The 27,561-nt window shown below is 49.9% G+C and overlaps 9 protein-coding genes across 9 annotated transcripts; 6 read left to right on the forward strand and 3 right to left on the reverse strand.

Annotated features, from left to right (window-relative positions):
• Nucleotides 1-1,045: 1,045 nt before the first annotated feature.
• N7458_003673 (Zn(II)2Cys6 transcription factor) lies at nt 1,046-3,366 on the forward strand (the record flags this gene model as incomplete). The annotated part of the gene is made up of 4 exons (XM_056907056.1): nt 1,046-1,747; nt 1,803-1,883; nt 1,931-2,514; nt 2,613-3,366. The coding sequence occupies 4 exons, from the start codon at nt 1,046-1,048 to the stop codon at nt 3,364-3,366; spliced, it is 2,121 nt and encodes a 706-aa protein (XP_056768463.1).
• Nucleotides 3,367-3,462: 96 nt separating this feature from the next.
• N7458_003674 (uncharacterized protein) lies at nt 3,463-5,034 on the reverse strand (the record flags this gene model as incomplete). The annotated part of the gene is made up of 4 exons (XM_056907057.1): nt 3,463-3,763; nt 3,817-4,038; nt 4,085-4,862; nt 4,920-5,034. 4 exons carry the CDS (start codon nt 5,032-5,034, stop codon nt 3,463-3,465), a joined length of 1,416 nt encoding a protein of 471 aa, XP_056768464.1.
• A 426-nt stretch (nt 5,035-5,460) lies between these two features.
• N7458_003675 (uncharacterized protein) lies at nt 5,461-7,709 on the forward strand (the record flags this gene model as incomplete). The annotated part of the gene is made up of 13 exons (XM_056907058.1): nt 5,461-5,472; nt 5,519-5,572; nt 5,631-5,646; nt 5,705-5,982; nt 6,040-6,074; nt 6,126-6,261; nt 6,316-6,573; nt 6,626-6,657; nt 6,715-6,932; nt 7,003-7,103; nt 7,159-7,206; nt 7,268-7,314; nt 7,376-7,709. 13 exons carry the CDS (start codon nt 5,461-5,463, stop codon nt 7,707-7,709), a joined length of 1,569 nt encoding a protein of 522 aa, XP_056768465.1.
• Nucleotides 7,710-14,961: 7,252 nt separating this feature from the next.
• N7458_003676 (uncharacterized protein) lies at nt 14,962-15,315 on the reverse strand (the record flags this gene model as incomplete). Its single annotated transcript, XM_056907059.1, has 3 exons — nt 14,962-15,009; nt 15,081-15,152; nt 15,205-15,315. 3 exons carry the CDS (start codon nt 15,313-15,315, stop codon nt 14,962-14,964), a joined length of 231 nt encoding a protein of 76 aa, XP_056768466.1.
• A 1,811-nt stretch (nt 15,316-17,126) lies between these two features.
• Nucleotides 17,127-17,963, forward strand: N7458_003677 (uncharacterized protein; the record flags this gene model as incomplete). The annotated part of the gene is made up of 1 exon (XM_056907060.1): nt 17,127-17,963. The coding sequence occupies one exon, from the start codon at nt 17,127-17,129 to the stop codon at nt 17,961-17,963; it is 837 nt and encodes a 278-aa protein (XP_056768467.1).
• A 2,128-nt stretch (nt 17,964-20,091) lies between these two features.
• Nucleotides 20,092-20,717, reverse strand: N7458_003678 (uncharacterized protein; the record flags this gene model as incomplete). The annotated part of the gene is made up of 2 exons (XM_056907061.1): nt 20,092-20,462; nt 20,594-20,717. 2 exons carry the CDS (start codon nt 20,715-20,717, stop codon nt 20,092-20,094), a joined length of 495 nt encoding a protein of 164 aa, XP_056768468.1.
• Nucleotides 20,718-21,820: 1,103 nt separating this feature from the next.
• On the forward strand, nt 21,821-22,381 carry N7458_003679 (uncharacterized protein; the record flags this gene model as incomplete). Its single annotated transcript, XM_056907062.1, has 1 exon — nt 21,821-22,381. One exon carries the CDS (start codon nt 21,821-21,823, stop codon nt 22,379-22,381), a length of 561 nt encoding a protein of 186 aa, XP_056768469.1.
• Nucleotides 22,382-24,025: 1,644 nt separating this feature from the next.
• N7458_003680 (putative C6 transcription factor) lies at nt 24,026-26,155 on the forward strand (the record flags this gene model as incomplete). The annotated part of the gene is made up of 1 exon (XM_056907063.1): nt 24,026-26,155. The coding sequence occupies one exon, from the start codon at nt 24,026-24,028 to the stop codon at nt 26,153-26,155; it is 2,130 nt and encodes a 709-aa protein (XP_056768470.1).
• Nucleotides 26,156-26,378: 223 nt separating this feature from the next.
• nscC (FAD-dependent monooxygenase nscC) lies at nt 26,379-27,520 on the forward strand (the record flags this gene model as incomplete). The annotated part of the gene is made up of 2 exons (XM_056907064.1): nt 26,379-26,628; nt 26,796-27,520. 2 exons carry the CDS (start codon nt 26,379-26,381, stop codon nt 27,518-27,520), a joined length of 975 nt encoding a protein of 324 aa, XP_056768471.1.
• Between the last annotated feature and the right edge of the window lie 41 nt (nt 27,521-27,561).

A 27,561-nucleotide genomic window follows, 5' to 3' on the forward strand; every position in this document is an offset into this window, starting at 1 on the left:
TTCGATGATCTCTCTACTTCTAGTGTTTACCCCTCCTTCCTGTTTTGGATAAGAGACTGTATATAAATGTAAGCTGTGAGGAGTAGGTTTCGAACTCCTCAAGAAACAGTCTCTGAAGCAATTTTTCTTGGTGCTTCTCTTCTACCTAGTTGACAGGCCTTCTACCCTGCAAGTAGATAACTCAATTACATAAATATATATTTTACTGGTAAATACAACATATCCGAAGCGTAACCGCTGGACAGCCTTAAATCTTACTATTTGTGATGACCTAGACGAAAAAGGGAGCAAACATGTTACATGGCCTAATCGAGGTGATAAGAAAAGGCGCTCCCTCTTTTTCGTGGGATATATCAAACACCACCTCACGAGATAGCTTTCTCTTTCTTCTCTCTCTAGTCTTGATACTTTCGTCAAATGGCACAAGTTGATCCCTTGATCTCTTCCTGGCTGTAACACTATTAAGCACCTAAATCTAGGATAATTAGTCATTACTTAGGCCAAGATTATTGAATACAATTCAATTTCAAAGAATTTCATTTCATAGGTTATGTTAAGACTACATAGGACAATTTCTTTCATGAACAGCCGTAAATAACAGTAACCTAGAGAGATGAATCATCCATTTTGTGCGTCCCTTTTAGGAAAAGTCGCCAAGCATTATGCATTTGATGATCGTTGAGGTCGTTGAGTGTCGCTGCAGCCTGCGGGTGACCGCCAACGGGCTTCAGCGACCCTCCAAGGTCAGGTCTAGGTTCCAGATCTTGGACCAAAGTGAGGGTCATGCAGAGGCCTACCCATGGGATAGGGGAAACTCTGGGCAAAGTTATGCATTCGCTGGTCTATGAGGGTCAACCCGCTTCCGAACCGCATAGACCTGCGGGGCGGCGCGGTTCGGAGGAGTGATAGGTTGCGGGTCTATGAGAGGGGCGGTTTGTGGTTCAAAAATTCAGAACCACCCCGCCCAATCTCGAGGCTTAAAGACACCTCGGAACGTATACTGATGTCGTTGCCAGGCACATCGTCTGCAACAAACCCCACCGGCATGTCCAACCCTTCAGAGCAGTCTCTATCTCCTTCTGCCCCCTCAGCCAATTCAGTAAGTGTTAAGAAGCGCCGCGCATCCAAAGCGTGCTCCTGCTGCCGCACCCGCAAGGTCCGCTGCGACGTCCTGCAGACCGGCCGCCCCTGCACCAAGTGCCGCCTCGACGGCTTCGAGTGCGTCCTGCTGCAGCGCAAAAAGCGGCGCAAGAAGTGGCGCAAATGCGCGGCTCACGCCTTGCAGAGTGATCCCTTGGAAGTAGTCGGTGAGCCGGCTCGGATAGATACAGGCTCGTCTGCGCGGTCGCTCCCCCAGCACGCGATGCTACATAAGGTGCCGCACTACCCCTTCTTCCGCGACTTCACGTCCCACGGCCAGCAGCCGCTGCCGCCGGCGTGGAAGGAGGAGGAGAAGGAGGAGGAGAAGGAGGAGGAGGAGGAGGAGGAGGAGCAGATATCGCAGGGGGGGAGACTGACGGGCGCTGACGTGCAGTATTTGAGGCACAAGGGCGTGTTTGAGCTGCCACCGAAGAGGACAATGGACGAGTTTGTCGCCAACTACTTTCAGGTGTTCCACCCGTTCTTCCCAGTGGTGGATAAGTATGGGTTTTTGGAGAGATATTACGCGACAGATTATGAGGGGATTTTGAATCGGAGGGGGCCGAGTTTGCTGCTGCTGCAGGCGGTTCTCTTTACTGCGAGTGCGGTGGGTGTAGCTGGGTGTCAGGAGGCGATGAGAGATAAGTGCTGATGGCTTGCAGACCGTACCAGTGAGCACTTTGCGGGATAATGGGTTCTCGTCTCGGAGACAGGCGAGAAGCGTGCTTCATCAAAGAACTCGGGTACGCCTTGATAGCCACGATCTAAATAATGGTTGCTAACTTCGCAGTATTTACATGACTTTGACTTCGAGTCTGACGATGTCACAACCATCCAAGCCCTCTTGTTGATGAGCCACTACTACCCATCCATGGTCGAACAGAAACACACCTGGTTCTGGGTCCATCAAGCCATATCCCTCGCCCAAGGTGTCGGCCTCCACCGTGATGCCAGCCAAGTCCCCCAGCGTAAGCTCTGGGCTCGCATCTGGTGGGCGTGCGTCGTGCGCGACCGCCTCATCACGCTGGGCACCGGCCGCCCAATGCAAATAAACAGCCTGGACTGCAACGTGCCGATGCTGACACCGGCAGACCTGGAGGAGGAGGGCGACAGTGAAGATGACCGCGCGGTCAAGGCCGTGTTCGTGGAGTTCGTGCGCCTGTGTCAGTACATGGAAAGTGTACTGTCGCTCCCGCATAGCGTAGTGGCGACGAAGGAGTTGTTACCAGAGCAGAGTGAGCTGTGTGAGACGATGTTGAGACATTGGAAGGATAATCTGGTGCCGGCGGCCAGGGGGGTTGAGGATGCTACTGGGGGGTTGAGCAGACGAGGTTTGTGCACATTGTACAGGGACGTCCTGCATTTGATCTACAAGTGAGCTTCCTCATGTACCGTCATTCGAGCTAGCAGCTGAGATTAGGAAGCATTGTTATCATTGCCCTTCACCAGTCTCACCATGTCCTGCATTATAGCCGTTCCGGCGGTGCACAGTTACCATCGCCAAAAGTCCAAGCTGCTGCTGAAGACTCTACTCGACTGGCTGTCGAGCTTGTCGAGCTTGATCTTGTCAAATTCTGCCCGACAATATGGTTGTCCCCTTCACCCACCTCCTACATCATGCTTGATCTGACACAGAGCAGTGTTACCGCCATACTACCACCACTGATTGTCCATCTCCTCATGATGCGCGCCTCTCGCGATGATCTCGGCAAGTATCCAGCCGCAGAGAACTTTGACAAGTGCATAGTCTTCCTGAAGCAGCTAAGTGAGATATACTGGCACGCAAGTTTCTACAATAAGTTTTTTGAGAGCGCTGCTTCCTGCTCCCAGAACGCGGCAGCGACGGCCAACGGCGAGCGGGATCCCCTGATTGCGTTCCTGAATGACCGCATGCCAGCAAGGCAGCAGTTTGGTAAAGCGTTGGAACCACAAGGCCAGAGCACAAGTCGAAGGCGGACGTCGGTAGATGACGAGGAGGACTATGCACAGGCTAGACTGACAGAACGGCCTGGTGACAAGGAGAATGGTCAGGGCGACATGCTGGCCTCGAATGAGGCAAGACTGCCTGTGCTATCTGGCCCAGCAACCCAGACCGTCACGGCCCAAATGCCTGAATCGGAGAGACTGGATACTGGTGACGCCACATTCCTGGATTCTGGTGCCCAGCCGTTTGAGGACTGGTCAGATGATCTTGGATATTTCCACAACATATTCCCGTTTGCCTAGCCGGCTTACCACTAATTATATACACACTCTGGTGCTGCAACACGCCGCATCTACCTTGTAAAGATCCACACCTTTTGTGCAAAACCACAACCCGCTTTACAACCTGGGCCCGTTGATGATTGCCTGTCCCTGTTCACTTGTCCAGAACGTGCCAGAGGGGTATTCGTACTGTTCGATAGCCTCGGGCGTGTATTCCACACTGTAGCCCGCTTCATGCGGCGTGACAAAGTGCCCGTCCTTTGTCTGCACGGGGTGCGTCAGGACCTCTCGGAACGAGTTGATGTGTTCGAGGAGGCTCTTCTCTCCCGACACGCACAGGTAGTTGATCAGCGCGAGGTGCTGCGTGTACTCATTGAGGCCGATGCCACCGCTATGGGGCACGATGGGGACATTGAACCTGGTTGGGGTGTTAGCCAAGCATATTGGCAGGAGGAAGCTCTTGGGACGCACTTCTTTGCCAGCAGCAGGACAGCCATGACCTCATTCACGCCGCCTAGCCTGCAGGCGTCGATTTGGCAATAGTCGATTGAACCGGCCTGGAGGAGCTGCTTGAACATGACTCTATTCTGGCAGTGCTCGCCGGTGGCGACGCCGATGCCGTGGGGCTTCAGGGCCTTCCTGATCGCGGCGTGGCCCAGTATGTCGTCCGGCGAGGTAGGCTCCTCGATGAATCTGGCACCAGTCAGATGCTTCGTTCTAAACAGAGTTAGGCACTTACACCGGCTTGTACTCGACCAGCTCAAGCACGTAGTCGATCGCTTCGGGCACACTCCAAACCTGATTGGCGTCCACCATGAGCATCCGCTCATAGCCCATGGTGTCGCGCGCCAGCTTCAGCCTTCGCTTGTCGTCCGCAAGGCTGCCCCCAACCTTGAACTTGAACTTGTCCATCCCCACCGCTAGGTTCGACCTTATCAGCTGTACCATCTTCTCGTCCGAGAAGCCCAGCCAGCCCGCCTGCGTTGTATACGCCGGCACCGCCCTACTCGCCCTCGCGTCCTCCAGCCTTGCCGCCTTCATCCCTTCCTGCTCCTTCAACAGCGCCAGAGCCTCCTCGGGCGTAATCGCATCCAAAATATACCGGAAGTCGATACAGTCAACAAACTGCTCTGGCGTCATGTCCGCGACCAGGCGCCACACTGGCTTGCCGGCGTGTCTGCCCCACAGATCCCACAGGGCATTGACCACGGCGCTGAGGCCCAGGTGGATGACGCCCTTCTCGGGGCCGACCCAGCGCAGCTGCGAGTCTGAGACCAGGTACTTCCAGGTGGCGCCCATGCTGGAGGTGAGAGAGGCGAGAGAGCGGCCGACGAGACGCTCGGCGACCATCTCGGCGGCGGTTGTGCACAGGTTGTTGCCGCGGCCGATGGTGAAGGCGAAACCGTGGCCGGAGAGGCTGGTGTTGGTCTTGAGAATGAGGTAGGCCGCGCTGTAGTTGGGGCCTGGGTTCATGGCGTCGGACCCGGAGTGATCTAGGCTGGTTGGGAATCTGAGGTCTGGATTGTGGGTTAGCTTGATTGACTTGAGCGGGAAAGTGCCATGTTACTACTAACCATGGGCCTCGAAGCCTGTGATGGTGATATCTGAGGCGGGTTCCGATGAGCCTACAAAGGTGCCATTGCCGTCTTGCGAGCCATTGGCATCGGCCTGTGTAACTGATGGCGCCATCGTGAGGAGAGTTGTTCTTGGTGACTATCAGGCCCTGGATTATAACCGAACCAGTGAGTTCTTATATTGCAATCACGGAAACCTCACCTTTCTACACCTCTTCCCCTCGGATCAGACCTCTCCTGAACCCATCCAATCGCAGCCAATAGCCCGGTGATTCGGCTCGATGGTGGTAATGGCCGTCAACCAGCGCTCGGTCTGCAACCCGAGCGGAGAAATCCTGGGGGTCTGCAGGGCTCCACAGGGCCCCCTCCTCCGGGGTTAGCTCGGCCCAATCAGGGGAAGAACCCCGGCTCTTCGGCTCTTCCTCTCTCTTGTACTTTGGTAGCTTTTCGCCCTGGTGGATATATGTATGAACGTATCCGCCTGCTGGTCATTCACTGTGACTGAAAAGGTCTTGGTGGAGTACACCGAACAACAGTCAAGATGACCAAAAAGGTAAGTTGCTGCTTCAATGCTTGCTTCAATGCTGAGCATTGTATAGGAAGTTTACCTCTACGGCATTGCACCGTGCACGGCCGGCTTAGCTTTTGGATATGTAAGTCAACATTGGCCAAGATTGCGTATTGCCAGAATTCTAACCCTTCCGTGAATAGGACACAGGTTCAATGAGTGCGTGGTCACCCAAATACATCCTAGGGACAGGTGATAACACTCCCGGGACATGCAGGCGGCATTCTCGCCATGCCACAGTTCCTCACATACTTCAACAAACCGAGCAACTTCCAACAGGGTGGCATCACTGCGTCCATCCTTGCGGGTGCATTTGCCGGCTCGCTCCTCACCGGTGCGTTCCTGGCCGATCAGCTCGGTCGCCGGAAGACGATCCTCTTGGGCTCTGCCATCTTCACCATTGGTATTGCGATTGCGACGGCTGCGAATAACGTGGAGGCTCTTGTGGCCGGGCGGGTTATTAATGGGCTGGGCAACGGCTGTTTGACCATGATGGTAAGTTGACACGGATGGTGGATTGTGTAATCGGACCTGTCGGAGCTGACGTGCTAGGTCACTATGTACCAAAGCGAAATTGCTCCCCGAGAGTATGTGGCTGTGTAGATCTCATACAAGGCCCGCGTGCTCATAGTTTACAGGATCCGAGGTCGTATCATCAGCGTCTTCCAGTGCTGCGTTAATTTCGGTATTCTCATTGCCTTCTGGATCCAATACGGCACCAGCCACATCCAGTCCGAAGCAAGCTGGAGAATTCCCATGGGTCTTCAAATGGTTGTACGTCAAACCACCAAATAAAATCAGGACCATGGACAGGCTGATCCATTATAGGCAACCGTCGCCCTACACGTCACCATGTGGTTCATGCCGGAGTCCCCCCGGTGGCTCGTCCAGAAAGATAGACAGGAAGAGGCCCTGCAGGTGCTGGCCCGAGTCCACTCTGGGGGTGACATCAACGACCCGTACGTCCAGGCCGAGATGGTTGAGATTGTGGCCAAAATATCTTTCGAGAAGACCCATCCGCCGCCTAGCTACTTTGATCTGCTGCTCGGGTCACAAAAGCGGCGAATGTGGATCGGCATTGGAGTGGTGAGTCTTATTTTGTGTGAGAATCGTGCATCAGTGAGCTGATATAGGGCAGCAATTCTGGCAATCAATGACTGGCATCAATGTGTACGTATAGCCCGTGCCTGACCTCCCTTGTACGTTGGCAATCTAATATATGACCAGAATCATGTACTACGCTGTCTTCTTATTCCAGCAGGCTGGCCTTAGCGCGACCTCGTCGTCCCTCCTTGCCAACGGTCTTCAGGGCGTTGTTCTTAACCTCTTCACTTATCCGAACATGTATTATATGGATACATGGGGCCGACGGTGGCCGATGATCATTGGCGGGGTTGGCATGGGAATCTCGATGATGATTATTGGCGTCCTCATGAAGACAACCGGTATATTACCCAATTTTAGTCTATAGATTCATCGCTGTTGGAAATGCCGAGGCTAACGAACTTTTCGTAGGGAATCCGGTATATGACCCACTGACGCAGAAAACTAACTTCAATTTCACAAGCCCGGCCGCTTCGCACACCGTCATCGCGTTTGTGTACATCTATGTCGCCGTATTTGCCATCACTTGGGCATGTGTCGCTTGGGTGTACCCCCCGAGATCTTTAGTATGAGCATGCGTGGCAGGGCTACATCTATGACTACGGCCACGAACTGGTTTGTTGTGAGTTCACTCATGACTAGATCTAGGTGATAATTATGCTCTGACAAGATCTAGAACTTCTGGTTCGGTCTATACATCCCTACTGCTATGAAAGAAATCAGGTAAGACCTTGGGCCCGACGGTTTATAGTTTCTCGAGTGGTCCACTGACTCTGCCCTTCAGCTGGATGCTCTACATGATCTTCATGGGCCTCTGCTTCCTCATGTCCGTCGTCGTCTTCCTCTTTTACCCCGAGTCCGCCGGCAAGACCCTCGAGGAGATGGACTTCCTCTTCACCAAGGGCCGCTCGCCGTGGACGTTCCTCGATCGCGAGGCCACCATGATTGGCGCCCTGTTCGAGCGCGATCTCGCGCACGGCGAGGCCCTGACTACGTTTGACGAGGACGGCATGATCCTTAAGGCCAAGGCTGGGGGTGCCGTGGAGGGGAGTGACAGTGCACTTGAGGTGGGGCATGTTGAGAAGGTGGTGGTGGTTGATGAGAATCACGGGGCTTGAGGTGAACTGCGTTGTCCTAAAGATAGGTTCGCCCAATAGAAGAGAGGGAGGGGGGGGGGGGGGGTACATGCACGAAACGGGTGGGGTGTTAGGACAATCACGGCCGAACCCCGATACATTATACAGTCGAGCTCGGGTACAGTGGCGCTACTAAAGTCTGTGACCCCCACGCGCTGACCGCCCTTTTCTGCCATGAATTCTGCCATACTAAAACCTCCAAAAATCATATTCAATAGCTAAACTGAAGGACTAGACACTGGCAAAGCTCTTGTGCGAGGTTTAATATAGTTATTGATCAAGATATTAAGCACAATGCGATACATAAATACGCGTTTCGGTGGTTGGTTAGGCTATGATAGGAAGGCGGTACCGCTGGCGGTCAAGCGGGGGGTCACAGACTTTAGTAGAGCCACTGTACATGGCAGCAACCAAAGCTGTACTGGGTGGCGGAACCACTCTACCATTCATACCATCAAGAAAAACTGAATATATAAGGACACTCATTTAGCACATATTTACTTACGGTAGTTATTCGCGATCAATTGTATATTGTGACTTGGAGACTACCTTCAGCAGTTTACTGCTATGACAACCCATCCTGCAAATAGGGGAACGCCCTTGTGACTAGGCTTCCGCAGATACTGGTTCCGGGATGGACTTTAGGAACCGGACCCGGACCAGGCTCTGGTCCGGGATGAAGTGCTAGTACGGCGGAACCAAATCCAGACCGGAACCAGTGACTGGGAACGCAGATTTCCCAGTTTTGTCCCAGTTTTGTCCCAATTTTGCATAAAATACTGCTATACGGTAGTCTTGGCATACATAAAATAGAGGAGAGGATACAGGCTAAGCTTCTCGAAGCAAAGATTCGCCGGTATAAGGTATAGAAAGAGTTAGATAAATTAGAAAAATAATTCAGGGTTACCGGATACCTACTAGTCGTCTGTTAGATATCTAGTTATTCTATCTTTACTATAGAGATATATTTTCGAGTTACCTACTAACAAATTTTTACAAGTCTATTAAAACTAAGAATAATAGTTAATTTCTCAAAAAAAGGTCTTTTAATTTAGGAACTAAGACTAATAAGGGTATCTATCTAGAATTTTATAGTCTTCCTCTAGGATAGTAAAGGTAGCTAGATAATCGCAGATGTAAGAATATGGTCTACTTGCAGGGTAGAAGGCCTGTCAACTAGGTAGGAGAGCAAAGCACTAAGTCAGATTGTAACAGAGACTGTTTCCTAGAGGGCCCCTTTGCCCTGTCCACTGCTAGGCCTTATATACAGTAAGCCCCTCTTTCGAAGGAGGGCTAGATATGCAGGGAAGCGGATGACTATCCTCCGTGGGAACAGCGGGGAAAGGGTGATGATAGATCACCGAACCAATATATCATGGTTGGTGATCCTTAGAGGCCTGAAGCCTAAGGCCTTAACATAGGAATAGCCTTATGGTGCAAAATATCATAACAGCAGATCTCCTTATTATAAATATATCCTAAAGAGATTAGCTAGACGTCTATTAGATAACTATAGGATAACTACTTACTCTTCGGAAGACCTGCCGCCTTACAGGTAGCGCAGGGAATATCCTTCCTAGCATTTAAGCCTAGAATACGCACTGTGAAGGGCTGAAGCCGATTTGATTCAATCTAACTAGGCCACGAACTGTTTACAACAATCTTGAGGAGAAAGGAAGGAAAAGGGAGCTGCTGTGTTTACGTATTACTGAATTGGGGCGGAAGGCCACGGTCACGTGGTCATATACGGGCATAGGCCTGTTATATTACTCCCCTCCTCCCTCTATTAGGGGTGTAGGAAGCTCGTTCGAACTGTCGATTCGCCGTCTCTCGTGTCGTCTTCGCGGACGGGGCCATGCTTTCGCTCGTAATCGTCGAGGGCCGAGACATCCTGAAGCTCGCTTAAGGGTTCCTATGAAGGCTCTGGATATCCCGTCTACTTCACAAGCGCTTCTATTCGTGAACGACGCCCACGGCGGCGTCTCCGTATGTTTAAGATTGCTTCGATCTCAAACTCCCGCTCGCTATCTACCACTACTGGTGGTAGCTCAGAATCATCCATAACCTGCGAGGGAAGCGGGTCGGTGGCCGCCGGCCGGACGAGTTCTACATAGAAGACCGAGTGAATACCGGTTGGGACATTCAATCGGACGGTATGAGGCGTTAGTACCTCTAAGACCTTATACTTCGCATACAACTAGTCAAGCTTCTTCGAGGGGCGCTGCGTACGTACGTTGCGGAGATTCAACTATACCCGATTATGCACTTTATAGACTAGAGCTAGCTATCGGCTCCGATTGGCTTACTCTTGCTAGCGATCCTGGGCTATAGCGATTGCCGATTATGCCTAATCTATCGCCTCCTTTAGCCGGTCCACAAAGGCTTGTCCGGCTGCCTCCGGGCGTGTAAGTATTATCTCGCTAGACCCCTCGTCTAATACGATAGGGTTAATATGGTAACTATGCGTGAAGAAGAACGGTGATAATCCTGTAGATATAGCGTCTCGGTTATTAATAGCCCCGGCTATAATTAGGAGCAAAGGGGCCTAGTTATCTTAGGCGTACGCTACGAAGACGCGCAAGATTCGCTCAATTTCCTGATTCGCCCGTTCTGTTAAACCGTCCGTTTATAGATAGAAGGCCGTTGACAGTCGCCGTTCGATTAACAGTCTATCGCAGACTATCTTCTAAAATACGCTTACAAACTACAGCCCACAATCGCTCGTAATTACTAGTAGGAGACTATAATGCATATAGAAGTACGTTAGGAACGCGTTCGCCACCGTTTCTGAGGTAGTCTCGCTTATTCTAATAAGGATAATCCCTTTCGTGAGCCGGTCTGTAATAACAAGACAGTTCGTTGCTCCTATCGGGCCCGACGGAGGGAGATCGGTTATAAAGTCCATCGAGATATCGGCCTAGATTCGTTAAGGGATCGGTAGCGGTTTTAATAACCTATACTTCGTATCGCGCTAGATCGTGCTTCGTCCGTAGACTATACAATTACGTAAAAATCGTCGTATATCCTTTACTACGCTAGGCTAAAAGAACCGTCTAGATAAGATCGTATACGTTGCGTCTCGGCTAGGATAGCCTATAACGTATAAATCGTGGACTTACTAGATAATCCGTGTACGTAGGTTCTTACCCTCTAGGATCTACACCCGTTAGCGATAGTAGAGAAGGCCCTGTTCGTCTAGGTAGCATTCAGAGAGGCTTATCTTAATACCGACTTCGGTTACAATTCGTCGGTTACTGTTATAAAGGGCAGTTAAGATCGCGTGATAAGCAGGGTCTTATATTCGCGATCGTGTCTATTCTTGCTATATATCCGCCTAGTTAAATAGGGGGACCTCTATTTCGAAGTCTAATAGTATATCCTTATCGCTTACTTCCGTCTCCGTACGACTAGGTTTAATCCTTATATGCTTTAGGAGCGTTCGGAACCGATTCGTGAGTCTCTCGTCCGTTATATCTTTTAGGATATCCTGTCCCCTTCTAGAGAGTACGTCGGGCCTTATAGCTAGCTTACTAGGGCGATACTAAAGGTTATAATCGAACTCTAATAAGAGCGTAGACTATCGTATCTACCGTTCGGTCAAGTACTATGCCTTTCGGAAGTACTAAAGGTTCTTGTAGTCGGTAATAATCGTGAACTTCGGCACTATTTTTAGCTCCGGTCTCTATTCCTTTAGGGCCTATACGATCGCAAGTAGTTCCTTATCGTGAATCTCGTAGTTTACCTCTATAGGCGAGAACTTCTACGAGAGGTAGGCACAAGGGGCTAGTTCTCCGTTCGGCTACTGCTATAAGAGTATAGTACCTATAGCCTATCCTAAAGCGTCTGTCTTAACGACCGTCTCTAGATCCTCTTCGAAATATACGAGGATAGGCGCGTTTATAAAGTATTCCTTAAGATCGTTAAACGCTCGCTCGTACTCGCCGTCCTATTCAAATTCCGCGTCCTTTCGCGTTAGTTTAGTTAGGGGGCTACTAGGTCCGCGAACCTAGGGATAAACGTCCGGTAGAAATTAGTAAATCCTATAAATCCCCGTACGTCCCTAATCGTTTTCGGCGTCTCCTATATACGGATAGCCTCTACCTTCTTCGGGTCGACGTATACGCCCTTACCCGCACGGACGATAAACCCGAGATACTTAACCGAATCTTGCTCGAATTCTGACTTATTAATATCATATTAGAGACCCGCGTCTTGAAGTTTCTGTAGCACTTTCGCGACCTTCCGGCGGTGATCCTTGCGTAAGCCGTCTAAGTAGATAATAATATCGTCGATATAAGCAGAGACGAAATTATCTAAGAACTCTTAAAGTATACGATTAATAAACCGCTAAAAAGTAGCAGGCGCTCCCGTAAGTCCAAAAGGTGTTATATTCTATTCGAAAAGACTATATCGTGTGCGAAAGGTAGTTTTCTATTCTTCTCCCGGGTTAATTCGGATCTTGTAGAAGGCAGCGATAATATCTAGCTTCGTGAACTAACGGGCGTTTCCTATATTACGAAGGGTCTCACGGATTAGTAGGAGGAGGTAGCGGTCCTTCACGCTTAGCTCGTTTAGGCCGCGATAGTCTACACAAAATCGTACGCCTCCTCCCGGTTTCCGTACTAGTAGGACTAGGGCGGCCGTAGGCGATTAGCTAACTCGTATAAAGTTCTTATCTAATAGGTCCGTTAGGGTCTTCCGGAGATATAGCAGTTCTTCCTTGTTTATACTATAGAGGGGTCTATATAGGGGTGATTCTTCACGCCCGTCCTTATTATATTTCAGGGGTATCCGATAGTTAGTCCCGGGCCGATTTAGTAGTAGTACGTTCGCAAGTTACCGGCTAAAGGCTTTAGCCTACTTCTAGTAGTGCTTTAGTAGCTTCTCCTTTAGGTCTATATACTTCTTTATACGCAATACTACTTCAATATCGGCTAGTGAGACCTTTCTAATTTATAGGCGTTCCGGGTGCTCGGCGCTATCTAGAACACTCTTGATCTTTATAGCCGAGGACTTCTGCGCGCGTAGCGTCTTGATACTAATTGGACCGATCGTACGGTTAGCCCTATTCCAGCAGCGTATACGTTCACAGTCTAGGCTATAAATATCTAGGTACCCCTTCCGCGCAGAGTAGCGTCTATCTATATACTTTATCTAGGCATTACCTAGTATTATCTCGTTATCTTGCTACTCTATAATATACGCGAACACGCGCGATTACTTGTGTCTATGTACGTCTAGGTCGAAATAGGTCGTATACGTGATCGTTCCAAGGTCGCAAATCACGCCGTCTAGCCGCCTAGGTACGTTAAGGCGGATACGCGGGAGATCGAGAGATCTCGCGAGGAGGCCGTTTACCGTAGTATAGCTAGTATAACTATTATTAACTAGTACTTACGTAAATTTGATTCTATTCACTCTAGCGTCTACATAAAACGGTAGCGATTCCTTCCTTACTAGATCCTTAATACCCTTTTGCTCCTATTCGCGGCTAAGAACAGGAGCTAGTCTTTTTCCGAATTACCCTTAAGGTCAGTATCGCCTTCGGACGGTCCAGATTCGCTCTCGCTAGGTATAGCAGAATATAACTTCTTCGCTCTAGTAGACGGTTTCGTACCCTTCCGGCCCTTCCCCGTAATAACTATCTTGGCCGCGCGGCTCTTAGAGCCTGATCTAATAGGCGGGAGGAAGGGGCAAGTAGCAACCTAGCAGCCCTTGCGTCTACAACAGAAGTAGAGACCTTCTTCGCGTCGTCGGTCTATCTCGTCCTCGTCGACCTATCTAGCTCGCTTTACTAGGGTATCGCCCGGTCGTACTCGGTTTACCTTAGTCGTAGAGGTCTAATCTATCTAATCCGCGACTAGTAATCGCGAACGATTTAGCTGCCTTTCGTATCCGTTCTCCTGTTATATTAATTCTATTAACAGGAGGTCGAGATCGGTGTCGATCCGTCGTAGTAATAGGATAAAGTCTACGAGGTTTCCGGGGCTTTCCCTATACGATAGGGCTAATCGTATAGATAGGTTTAGGGAACCAGTCAGAATTGATATCTTTATATCTTCCGGCTATATTATAGCTCCCGAATCTGCAAATTCCTTCTCGAAAGCGGGTAAAAACTTAGCAAAGGATTATTTTAGTCCTTGTTTTATTTCTCTTAAGCGCTAGGTGGCCCTCTTTTTTAGGTTTAGGTCGCCGTATATATTCTCGAGGTATAGGATTAGATCTTGGGCTTTTCTATCCTGTCGTCGATACTACATAAAAGCAACAGTGTTCTTACTAGCGTTTCCCTCTAACCGGGAGTAGACGTAAAGCAAACAAGCACGATCGTCCCTAAGGGCTTCCGAATCCACGAGTAATTTGTTCTTAATAGCTATCCGGAATATAGGCTAATTCGAGCGATCCCCTTTAAAGGGCGGGGGGTCTAGTAGTCGTGGGCGAGGGCGTCGGACTAGTTCCGATCGTGGTGAATCAGGGAGGGGCGTTCGCGCTGCCGTCTCCTAGGTCATCGTCTTAGACGCCTAGGCGGGCGCGGAAGCGGGCGTAGGGGTAGGCGTATATAATAGTCTGTTCTCAATTGCCCGAATACGCGCGTCTATTCGTCTTTTATATTCGTTGAGCTGGTCAACTAGAGCAGCGTTCTGGTTTAGGAGGGAGGCATTCTGCTCTATGATCGCTCGTGCCCAATCGGGCGTTCTATTATTATTTAAGTCGCCTATTATCGGCGATCGTGGCCGTGCAGACTGCGCAGTCTGTTCGTCGTCGTGTGCTCCGAGTCTTTCGGAGGCTTCCGTGGCCGTTTTACGATAGGGTATCGGAAGATTGTTGTATGTGAAGGGCTGAAGCCGATTTGATTCAATCTAACTAGGCCACGAACTGTTTACAACAATCTTGAGGAGAAAGGAAGGAAAAGGGAGCTGCCGTGTTTACGTATTGCTGAATTGGGGCGGAAGGCCACGGTCACGTGGTCATATACGGGCATGGGCCCGTTACACGCACGACTTCGCCCTTGTTAACCTATCGAACCTATTAGTTATCTATTAGATATCTAGCGGATACCTATCCACTTACCTCTCTACCCTTCTTAAGGGGGAGGGCTATCTTAGCAGGGGCGGCAGGGGCAGCAGGGGATATAGGGGCACAGGTATAAAGATAATTAAAGAAGGCCTTTACGGCGTCCTTCGTTGCTGTATCTAGATTACTAGCCTTTAGCTTAACGGGAGTAAAACCGTCCTTACTACTCCGTATAGGCCAGTTTCAGGTACTCACGAAGGCCAACTGTCTTCTAGAATAGCTTCTAGATATCTGTCAGTTATCTCCTAATCATCTGATAGACTCTATAGGACTTAGACTTACTCGGCTATACTCGCAGTCCACAACACGGCAAAACACCTCACCAACATACACAATAACCTCGTTATTTTCATTCTATAAGCAGTTAGATATCTAGCAGATAACCTAGGGATTTTAATCAACTTACTCGGTCATATACCGGCAGTGCCAGGACACCAGATTGGGCATTAGTCAGGTAACGGGTAAACGCGCCGCAGTTTACAAGGAACTTTAGCTTGTTGACCTCAACGCCAGGCATCTAGATACCCGTCAGATATCTACCAGACACCAGGCTACTCTCAACCCCCTGCAACCACCAATCTCACCATAAACCAAGTACTTACCTTGCGCCAGAAATCGATGGAAATGTCTTGAAAACTGCTGAATCTAGAAGCCTGTTAGTTATCTGATGGATATTTGATGGATAATCGATGGAAATCGATGAATCCAGGGGTTGGGGGATGAAACTTACCGTGGGGGGGATAGCCAGGGATAGGAGGAGATGTAGAAGAAGGTAAGTTACAAGTGGGGCTGTATGCCAAGGTATACAAGGTGGGTCCCAAACTTGCCGGGAGGTTCCTTCCAAATTTCCCGATTAGGCCTAGTGTGGATACTGTTGTCGAGGGTGGGTCAACTTGTTGTCGGACTCAACTATTTCCTGCGTTGTGGAGTATACCACAATGGCGTCCACTTCCTCTGGTAATGAAACCGCGCCGTAATAAATGAACGTGACCGAACGGGTCACAGTTTTTGCCCAAGGCTGCCACAGGCAGCCTGGTCGCCTCGCTACCAATAATTTGACAGGAAAACATATCAGTGCCTTCGCGCACCCAAACCGCTTCCCGCTTAAGCGGTTTGGGTGCGCAGTAAGGCACTGATAAGTCCTCGCTCAAAATTGATTAGCTCCACTGCGTGGCGCTGAGACAAAGTCTAAGTGTGGACCCGGATATCTAGATGGAGACCTGATCGACAGTTGCAACCTCCGGAATGACCGAAACTGTTCAGCTAACTATAAGCTAATAATATCGGCTCGGGATCTTGGAGCTAAGCACAAAGGAAACCGTCTGAACCTATTGCAAATAATACTTTGCGTACTGCCAGTCCAGAAATCTTCGCAGTGCTTGAAGTTGTGAATGGCACGCTGGAGGGGTGGGTGCGCTGTCAAGGCACATATTAAGTGTAAAATCGGCAGTTTGATGTACGGACTAGTACCGAGAATGGCCAGTAGAAGATGGTACAGTCACATTTCAAGAGTATTTGCACCCCTTTACTATACTTCGGAGATCCGCGCCCTATTACTTCTGCCAGTGACAAAATCATTTCCATTTCCAATATATTCACATTGAGATTACCCCTCGTAGTAAATATTACCGTATGAGTAAAGGATAGAGAGTTCAGGGGGTATAGGTCTTCTAACCAACTTGATCCAAGCGTGTCCCAGTATATAACGTGGTAAGCGGTGTAGAATGGTTAAAGCTGGCATAACCATAAAGAAAATCATGTCTCGGGGTGCAAAAACTCTTGGAACACCACTGTAAATCGGTTGATCTTTGAGATCTGTTGTGAGGTCTTCCTATAGTAGTCAATCTTAAAGTGAACTAGACCGGAGAACATTCCAAATACCTCAAACTTAAAGTTAATAATTTTTTTCAACTTACGGCGGCCCCCAATTTCACTCGATAATATCGCCCTCCTTTGGATTGAAAATTCTTTTTCTACACCAAGCCTTGTGGTAGCCCAAATCTCGCAGCTGTCGATCTGTGAGCTAGAAAAGGAAATGCCGCATTTCGGGGCTATCCGTTCCTATCTAACATATTATCTGTAGACCCGTTGGGTGCAACCTATGACCAACGAAAAATCGATCTTCTGCCATACGTATTACAGTCCTATCACCGCCTTCGTTTATCACCTCTTCTCGAACTAAGTAAAGACTAGTAAGCCGCTAGCTTGTGTATGCTGGTCGTCGGATTAAGAGCCCAAGCTTATAAAATTGGTTGTCCCCAGCGCGGGTATAGAAGTCTAAAACATTCTCTATCGTTCCTTCCATGTCCTGGTCTGATGACTCTCTTTATGGTGGCCGCGGTGGCCTTACTAGTGCCAACTGTGGCGGGCACAACCACGGCACAATCAACTGAGATCGACATTCTCTTCCCAGCCCTGAATGAAATGGACATGAACAACCTGGAAGGAAGTATTATGAGCGCCGATGCCTCATCCACCACTATTCAGATTGATTGCCGTTCCAGCGTAACCGCCCAATGTATCTCCTCTGGGTATGTCCTACCCCAGACCCTCACGAAGGGCCCGTCATTTCAGGACTATTATTACGATGTCACCAGCTTGTTCAACAGCACTATCTTTGTTATCACTGGGAGACTGGATTGCAACATGACCTCGTCCACCTTAGGCGCCTCTTGCTTCGCCTCGACGAGCACATGGGCTTCCCGTGGTACCAACGCAAGCTCGTCGGTTTGGTCCACAAGTGTCACGATATCTTCTTTCAACTTAAAGTACAATACGTTGACAGTGTCATCGGGGTTGGAGAATCTTCAAACCGCCACAACCGCTGCAATCATTGCGTCACCTAGCCAGACTGTGACTTCAACACCCACGCCAACGACAACGCCAGCCGTCGAAACATCCTCGGCAGGTCACTCATCCTCAAAGGCCTGGATTGCGGGCCTGGTAATCGGGGTCTTGGCTGGGTTGGCTTTAGTTGCGGGCACGGCAATTTGGTGTGTTGGTCGCAGGCACAAGATGAATACCAAACCGTTAGGCTGGGAGCCAACGAACAAAATTCCAGGGAAGTCGGGGCCTCGGGCACAGAATGCTGAGTTAAAGGAGCTACCAGCCGGTTCTCAGAGGGCAGAGTTATCAACTCAAAATAATCGGCATGAACTGCTATGAGAGACAGTGGCTCTTCGTAGAGAGGAGTAGGATAAATATCCTCATTTGTCGCAATGCATCTGCTCGGTGTCCTACTGAATTTCTATCCCACGGCAGCTAGAATCGTCTCCCAGTAGAGAAAATTGTGAAGGCGGGGAGGCGAGTAGATCACATTCCAAATATTTATCAGGCTTTGCACAAGGCCTTGCATGGCTCAAATATAGACACCCAATCAAGGGCGCGAGTGAGGGCCGAGACCTTCTGGTCTCAGTGATATTCCAAATGCTTTTCAAGCTGAATGGGCCCACTGCTACCGCCCTTACAGTATTTCGGCCGACCCCGTAGCCTTTCTTCAATCAATCAAATTCCTCAAACTCTCAGTATCCGTAAAGCGTGTCTGCACAATTTACCGTTCCAGAGACGAGATTTTCTGCAGTCAAAGCGCCAATCTCATGACATAAGGATTTCATTTCCATTTCATTGGGTGCTCCTTAGATTAGATCTCGCTGTTGCTGACTCGCTTTCATGGTAAGGCAGGTAATCGATGACATGGAAGCCGTATTTGCACGGCACCGCAGGAGACATCAGTGATTCAGCCCGGGAATATCGATGAGACCAACCCATGGTTAGACCGAACAGGGTAGGTGCCCGATACCCAGGGTAGAGACGATATTAACCCAGGTAGATGAGCGCGGAATTTACAGGAACAGACACCCAAGCGGTTACGGGCATATATTCAAACCCCCTACCGACGACGCTCAGGGGGTCGAAGGCACCGCGCGTGTAATATGGAATGCCATGTTCGGAATCACCAGGAAAAGTCAGAACATCACCAAGCAGACCGGCCATTTACGGAATTGAACATGGTGCCAGACAGGTCGATTCTGCCGTTTCAACCAAGCCAACGGTGCATCCAGCGTGGAGTACGAGACATTGTCGCTACCCGAGCCGCAGTTCATCAGGTGGCTGCAGAAGATTGTCAAAAATAGGATCGAGAGTCGGTCATTGCTGCACTCAAAAAAGTGGTAGAGACAGCACAAAACTTATAGCTGGTAGGTATCCCAGCGAAGCTTTGGGTTCTTGTGATGGCCTGCTGTATCCATTACGGGTTGCATGCAATGTGGCCTTCAAGGAACATAAAATTCACAAGGTGTTAACAACGAGGGGCTGGAAAAGCGAGGCAAGGATGATACGCTGAGTGAGAAGATGGAAAACTTGAATGGCTGATGATAAGGAATAGGATAGAGGTGCAGAAGGTAGATGAAGTTAGAAAAGAATGAAGGAAAGGAGAAGAAGACGAGGAGTCGGAAGAATCTAGAAAAAGGGAGGTCAGGAAACGGGGATGAGTCAAAGGAGCAGAAAACCCGCGAAAACTCGTTTTGATAGGGAACGGTACTTGTCACTTGGGTGTTGGTGGTCGAGAGCAACCTCCAGGCCGTGGTTTTGTTGACATTTAGGAGCAGAGATCTAGAGAATAGCTGTGCATGCATCTTTGTCCTTGAGACTGCTCTCCACCCCATTTCCAGTTGTTGTGCTAGCTGAGCGGAGGAAAATTGTCGACCTCGATATTCTATCCAATGACGAAGTTGCATTTTCGGAAAAATCAGCGCTGCTGTTCGTGGGAGGTAAACAAACTTGAAACATCCTCTTACTTGCAGTTGCGATGCGCACACCTAACCAGAAGCACAGATACCTTCTCAAGGTATCAGCCGATAGGTTTTCAATAATTCGCCTGTCATATTTCGGAGAAGCATCCTTGAAGAAGCCATCTGCGTAGTATAGTTGACTCCATGGCTAACCGCGAATGAGGGAATCATCCGGTAGTTGGTCTATCAACCCGTCATCCAGAAGTGGGAATACAGACAGTCCAATTACCGAGATAATTGGATAAGGACGGAATAAGCCATTGAGGTAATGCGTGATTCATGTCCAGGGAATGTATCATTCAGTGCTTTATAATACTCCCCCCACTCATTTTTATTCATCTATTTCCCCTTATATGCGTATCCTTCAATATGTTCACGGCAAGATCTGTTTACGTTCTGATTATGTACCATCCTAAAGTCTTATAAATACCGCCCAATACAGAACATGTGGTATTATCGCTCTTTATCAAGAGTGTTTGATACCATCTCTCCACTGCAACCCCCTAATTCAACATCGCGGCTGCAATCTCAAGCAAGTTATCCCGACCCAGGGCATTCTGGGTATAGCGGGAGTTGAACTTGAGCACCCTCTTGATCCTGTTGTAGCTCCGGACGTCAAGAGCCAAGGGTTCAGCACTGACATACCAGGCCACGCCCTCAGTACAGGGTGGAGTTGTGAGAGAACCCGAATACTGGTAAATGGCATACTCGTTGAGGTGGGCAACAAGACCAGAGAAGTCCAAGGTCCCCGTCTCAGTAGAGGTCCCTGGGGAGGAAATGTCATCGAGGTGGTCAAAAACGGAGCAAAAGAGAGGGGTGGAGTAAACAGACTCGGAAAGCTGGATGTTGAAGCCTACAACGGCAATGCCTTGGACTGGGGAAGCGTTAGAATAGTTTCAATACAAGCCTCCGGCACCAACACGTTAGGGCAGGGAATATAAGCGATTCAACCGTCGATTAATTATATTAAGTGGCTGCTAGCTAATAGCTGGTCTTTAGTCTCACAGAGCGGTGTAACAGCCCCAAAGCGGGGCGGAGCATGTGGGTGATCACAGGCATCGATGTTGACGAGAATGTACAGTAACCGTATTTCCAGTAATTTTAGGGGTATATCATTATGTGATTTCATGTGACAACATATTATCCGTGCCTACCGCCCACCCAAAGCGGGAACATCATGCCCTAAAACGAACGAAGTGAGAGGAAGGGGCGCGCTGAGAAAGAAAGCGTGTGTGTCTCTGGGGTAATCTGTTTTCGAAATCCCCTGTATCGGTGACTTTGACCACCCTGCTTGCGGGTGAGGGTGGTCCAAGTTCCAACGTCAAAAACTTTCCAACGTCAAAATCTGCCTAGTCTATCAACTTTCTATTACCACCAACCGCCACAACCATGCCTAAATTAATTAATAGATAATAGGAATTTTGCTGAACTACTAATATAACACATACAAAGTGGAAAAAATGGAATTGAACTTTTATGGCGTGCGGTATTCGTGTACGTCCGCGGCGCATGGGTATGGCAATCTCTCTACCAACGAACTATTTACACCATCAACGAGCTATCCCCTGCTCCTCCGAGAATCAACATCTCCTAGGATTAGGCACAGTGGGATTGGAATTCAATTAGATCTCCACACGTGGTAAATATCCATGGTGGGAAATATCACCTTGGGACAGCCTTCGCAAAGGGAATAGATAGGGATGCACATTTCCCCAAACTACTGTAACAATCACGAATATTGACTTTGGACAGCATAATTTAAAGTCTTTGATGTTTTGGTAATTCATTTTATTGCACATAACGGAAACTATGACAGTTCATTCGCTGCCACGAGAAGAATGCGACAAATGCCAATTCCACGGTGTGCCGTTACAAGCGTGCACTCGGCTTAGTAACCTCTCCCATCATCTCTAGTATGTCATTCCTGTTTTTTTCAAGACGAGCCTGAGTAGTCTCAAAGATCCTTGGGATCCCAGATTTAGCAAATGGGATCCCCTCCGCAACCATAGCCGCTATACCCTTACCGGAAAGCCATGCCTGCGGCATTCCGTGGCCGGTGAACCCCGCAATGAAGAATTGCCCTGGCTTCCCGGGGACTTGTCCGATATGGGGCAGGGAATCTGCCGAATAGCCCATAACTAACAAACGGCCATATCAGCATGGATTTTTGAAGCGGAATAGAGGTGTTGGGGTTTACTTACTTCCAGTCCAGATCTGATCAACATATGCAACATGCTGGGTCAAGGTATTAGCATTATGACAACTGCGTCTCGATTGACGTGGGGTTTTGCACGCGATGGTGGCCTCCCATTCAGTAACTACCTGACGCATGTCGATTCTTACTGGAAGGTTCCGGCACGGGCTCTCTGGGCTCAAGGTGCTATCATTTCTTTGGTGGGCCTGCTGTACTTCTTCACAGATGCGGCCGTGGAAGCAGTGGTCAGCGTCTCCACAATCGCTTTGACTATATCATACGCGCTGCCGATATTCGCCATTGTCATTTTTGGAATGTCTGATATTCCCCTTCATTCATTTTCTCTTGGACGCTTCCGCCCAATTATCAACTGGGTTGGACTCATATACTGTTGCGTTACTACGGTATTTTTCTTGTTCCCTGGCTCCCCGTCCCCTACAATTGTCACAATGAACTGGGCTATTGTCGTCTTTGGGGCGATGCTAGTTTTTGCAATTAGCTTTTGGTTCACCAAAGGGAATCGCACTTACCTGCGGACAGATGGTGCCTTGGGAGAGATGTTTCGGGCTGCCCAATTGGAAGCCCTGCATAGGCAGTGAGTCGGTCAGAATTGTGACAATTTTGACAAGAATTCAGATCATTTCACAGTTTCGAACGAAGTGAGAAAACTTGAGTTACTCAAAGCTCAAAAGCCCTTCCAACATAATGTTCTTACCTAAAAAATTTAATATCCAGTTGCATGTGCCCTTGTTGGACAAAAGAGACTTTTGGAGCACTTCTTTTGTGCCTAGTCATATTTTTGATACCCTGCCATCGCGAGTTGAATGAGAATTACATTTCGGGATATTAGTACCTTCCAAGTTACCTCCTCCGGCTAGTGGGTGCGCCACCTAGAACGGAAATTCCCAGCGCAATAGAAATATTCTATCACTAATTTTCATGAAGTATTATCATCAACACAGTATGACTAAATCAACCGGAGAACGCAAAGAAACATATGGTGGAGGATTCCGAAGCAATCTCTATGTCAAAAGCGTATCCTCCTAAGGGTTCTTCTTCCCATCTTATATGAAGCTATTCGCAGAAGTCAAACCAATCAAACGATGTAAACAAATCAAACAAGAGAACGACGCGATCAAATCAACAAAGCAAGTTCCGCTGAAGAAACCGGGCTACCAAGCACCCGTCATCAGTTCCCCCACTACACTAGCTAGGGGTTTTTATATCACCTCTCTTCCTCGCATCTTCATGGCCTGATCTCTCAGGCTTACCAGAGTCTAGATTCGTCACAAAACCTACCATCGTAGAAGTCTGCGTGTTAGAATCTCATTAACTTTACTTCGAGATGGGAGCGAGAGACTTATCGATCTCTGCCAAAGCACGTTAAGGATGGTGTTCTAAACTTAAGTCTACCTAGGTCTCCTCGGCATTATTTTTTCTAACAAGTTGAAGTACATTAGGCAGGATCTGACAGACAAATATTAACTACCCACGAAGCCACGAGAGCGCTTTATGATCGTAGTAAAGGACATCGATTACCTTCTGCGCGGCCTTTTCGGGGACGATTGGCACGATTACAAGCACGAGAGAGCACGTGTGCAAACGAGGAGTGCTCTTGCACTATTTGCTGGCTCGGGTGCTCGGGCAGGTGCTGTGGTGGAGTCAAGCGCTTATCGTGATTCGAACGAATGTCTATATTATGGGTTGGTTTCATCTCAAATCTCCCCTTCTTCCCACCCTAGTGACCGGTCAAGCTAATAGGAGATCGATAGCATCTTACTTTTAGTATAAAATGGAGCACTAAGAGCAATTAAAACGCTGGGTGACGATTGATCCAGAGTATTTGAAAGGATGGCGCAGTCGTGACGATAAAGAGTTCTCATTCACCACCATGCATACTAGTTCATACGCTTTTAGCTGGTTCTGACAGAAGAATTTGACATTATTTTAATACGTACCTATCCAGGAGGATAAAATACCTTCGGTTTAGGGCAATCAGCTACGAAGACAATCTCAAGTACATGAAATTTGGTCGAGTTGTGTCTCGGCGGAAACTGGGCCACTGCCCAACTGACCAGGGTTCTTTTTCAATGACTCGCGGGGTAGTCTCGTGGGCGGAACATCAGTTAATGCGAAGGAATGGCAGGGAAGTGCCTCCCCAAGTCGTGCGACACAAACACAGACTACGAAAGGAAACGACAGTGATAAACACATGAGAGAGCGGAAACATCGGTTCCCCATAAATGGAGGATACAAGGGACACCAAGGCTGTCCCCCATCTTGTCCCACTTGCTTCCGCCCCCGCAAGGACCCTCCGCCTTGACGCACACAATGGCTCCTCCGAAACCGACCCGTTGACCCCAGTCCGCTTCAACTGCCAAGCCTGTGTGCACAAGAAGATCAAGTGCAACCGCGCGGTGCCCAAGTGTGCCAGCTGCATCAAGACCAAGCTCGAGTGTGTCTATCAGCCACGGCCGCCACGGCGCAAGAGGAAACGTAGCCGGGGCGAGGAAGACGTACATGAACGGCTGGCACGTTACGAGCGCATCTTGCACGACCACAATCTCCTTCCGACAGCCGCTGCCTCGATCACCAGCGGCAGAGACTTGGAGGCCTCAGCAAACAGCATACAGGCTCCGACTCCAGGGTCAGCGAATTCGCAGGCTGACGCCACGGCGGGTAAACTTCTTTCCATCACTGGCAATTCTCGCTACATTGACAATGTTCTGCTCCTCGACGCTGGCGAAGGTGACCTATGTGAGTTGTCCGAGTCCGAGCAAGAAAACTATCACGAAGACGAGCCTGGACCCGACAAAGCCACTCCGACCGGTCTTCTCGGTGCCCTCGCCGCGCATTCGATCTCGGACGCAATTCTCAGAAGCACGATAAGCCTCACCGACCTTCACCCTAGCTATGAGCATGCGGCCAAGCTCTGGCATACCTACGTGGAGAACGTCGAGCCTCTTTGCAAGGTTCTTCATGTTCCGACGGTCGCCAAGATGGTCGACACCGTCTCCAAGCACCCAGCGACCGCCTCGAAGAACGATGAATGCGTGCTGTTTGTCATCTATTATTTCGCCGTATTCTCAATGTCCGGCGACGAGTGTTCACGCGAACTCGATAATTCGAGGACCCACTTGATGTCCAAATACCGGACCGCAGTCACCCAGGCATTAGTAAATGTGTCTTGGCTCAAGACGACCGCGATGCCGGTTTTACAGGCTTACACACTCTTTCTTATCGCCTTGCGCACTCAGATCGATTCTCATACCTTCTGGATTTTGACTGGGATTGCAATTCGCCTGGCCCAACGCATAGGACTACACCGGAACGACGAAAGCCTCGGATTGCCCCCATTTGAGGTCCAGATGCGCCGGCGGCTCTTTTGGCAACTGCTACCCCTGGACGGCTACGCGGGTCAGACATCCGGCACGGGTATATCCGTCTCACCCGACAGCTGGGATACTAAGCAACCGTTAAACATTAACGATGACCAGATCTTCCCTGGCATGACCGAGCCGCCTCATGACCAACGAGGCGCATCGGAGATGATCTTTTGCTTGTCCCGGATGGAGCTGTCAAATTTCTACACTCGAACAGGGGTCAAGCTGAAGGAAAACGGGGGTACAATCCAGTTCCGGGATCCCGAGGATATTGAGCGGCTGATCGACGAGGTGGAAGACCTCATCGAGACGAAGTTTTTGCGGTACTGTGACATCATGAACCCCTTACACTTTCTGACCACCGGCATTATGCGATCGGCCATCAGTGCCGTCCGGTTACGTGCGCGGATGCCGCTGCTCATGCAAGAAACCATCACCGACGCACAGCGGAGACACGTCTGCACCCTTGCCGAAAAGGTACTCGACACCAGCAGTGCCATCTTTAGCAATCCCGCCACGCAAAAGTTTCGGTGGCAGATGCAAGCGTTTTTCTTGTGGGATTCCCTCCTCTGTATTCTGAGAAGCATTGCGAAGGTTGGATTTTACTCGCCATCAGGGCTCGATGCTGCCTGGAAAAGGGTTGCAGAGGTCTACGCGAATCACGAAGCACTGGTCCAGGGCCGAAGAACCCTGTACGTTACGATTGCTAAGGTCACTTTGAAGGCCTGGCTAGTAAATTCGCCTCGTAATTCATCTCCCGAGCCAGCTTTCATTACCGCGCTGCGCGCTCAACGCGAACCCAAAGGTATCGACCAGCGGGATGACAGCGTGTTTTCTGCCGACCAAGCTACGGATGGGGCCTTTTCTTTCAACGAGCTTTTCGACGACATGAACAGGACCGACCCGAATATGAACAGCGCCTTCAATCTTGACTCGTCTTCCGATTGGCTATTCTGGGACCAAATGTGTGGAGGAACCAGTCTGGGCTGAGAGCAAGGAGTCCTTCACGGGCTTTGCTCTCAGCGGGCGGCCCTCGCGGCCCTCGGATTTTGCGGGGGTTTGGACGGTTCGGCCGGGACTTAGGCAGCATGCGACAACAGCGAGCGCAAACTTTAAGATTACGCGTCTGTAACTAATGGAAAAAAGATCACGATCTTTGAGCCCTATTATCACTCAGCATCTCACCGTGCCGCTACCTTCCCTCCCCGACCCTATGCACAAGACGGACGATTCACGCCCTGTCCTCATCATCGGTGCGGGTCTGTCGGGCCTTGCCCTTGGGCGACTATTGACAAATAATGATATTGCAAACATCGTCTTCGAGGCCTCTCCGCCGGAACGCAGCCAGGGTTTTGCCATTTCCATGCATGAGCGAATCGCAATGCATTGCGGGCCTGGATTGCCGACTGCGGGGACGACCAGCTGGATGTGCGTTATGGACATCGACTCAAGAGCATCTCGGGGTCAATGGGCAACGTGCGGGCAGTCTTCGAGAATGGAGCTGCATATGAAGGCTCGGCGGTGGTTGCTGCTGACGGTGTGCATTCAACGGGTACGCAAGGCTGAAACCGTCTGCATGTTCGGTCGCATATCGACTGACACGTATTAACTGACCATCTGCCCAACGCAGTGCGTTCGCAAGTTCTGCCACATATCGTCCCGGAAGTGGTGCCCGTGGTGGTCTACCATGGCGAGTTCGAGGTGTCGCGCGACGAGTACGACCGGTACATGCGTCCTGTCATCGGCAATGCTAATATTCTTGCCGGCGTGGGCGACGGGTTCAATACGCTGATTACGGTCTGCAATATCACGAAGACGCGGGTGCACCTCGACTGGTCGTATTCCCGACCAGCGTGCGGCGAAAATGACCGATTGTTCAATGATAAAAAGCTGGAAGACCAGACGCGAGAGCCACCCCAGGCGCTCCTGGACGAATTGTCGTCGCGGCAGCTCGCGGAGCCATGGGCACGGTACATCAACCCGGAGACCATCCGACAGCACTCAGTGTTCCACTGGATCAGTCGATGCGTGTTCATGCCGACGGCGGATGCATTGCAAGCTGCGCAGGCAGGCGTGGTGTTCATCGGGGACTCGTGGCATGCGATGCCGATCTTCGGTGGCGAGGGCAGCAACCATACACTGGTGGATAGCACCGAGCTGGCGGCAGCGATGGTCAAAGAGGCTGCCGTGGATCGCGCAGTTGCTGTGTACTACCAAGGGGCTGCGCGACGGTGTCCGGAAGCCGTACGCCGGTCGCGATCACGATTTTACGTGCTGCACCGACCCATGGCAGAGTGGCGGGAGATTGCAGAGAAGCGGCGGGTCAAGGCGGCGCTCAAGCAGCAGATGGAATGAGATAGTCCTGAATTATAGAGGCTAGAGGTAGCAAAATTTCG

The sequence above is a fragment of the Penicillium daleae genome (genome assembly GCF_028827525.1).
Source record: "Penicillium daleae strain IBT 16125 chromosome Unknown utg000003l_segment0_segment0, whole genome shotgun sequence".
In the NCBI taxonomy this organism is placed as follows: Eukaryota; Fungi; Ascomycota; class Eurotiomycetes; order Eurotiales; family Aspergillaceae; genus Penicillium; species Penicillium daleae.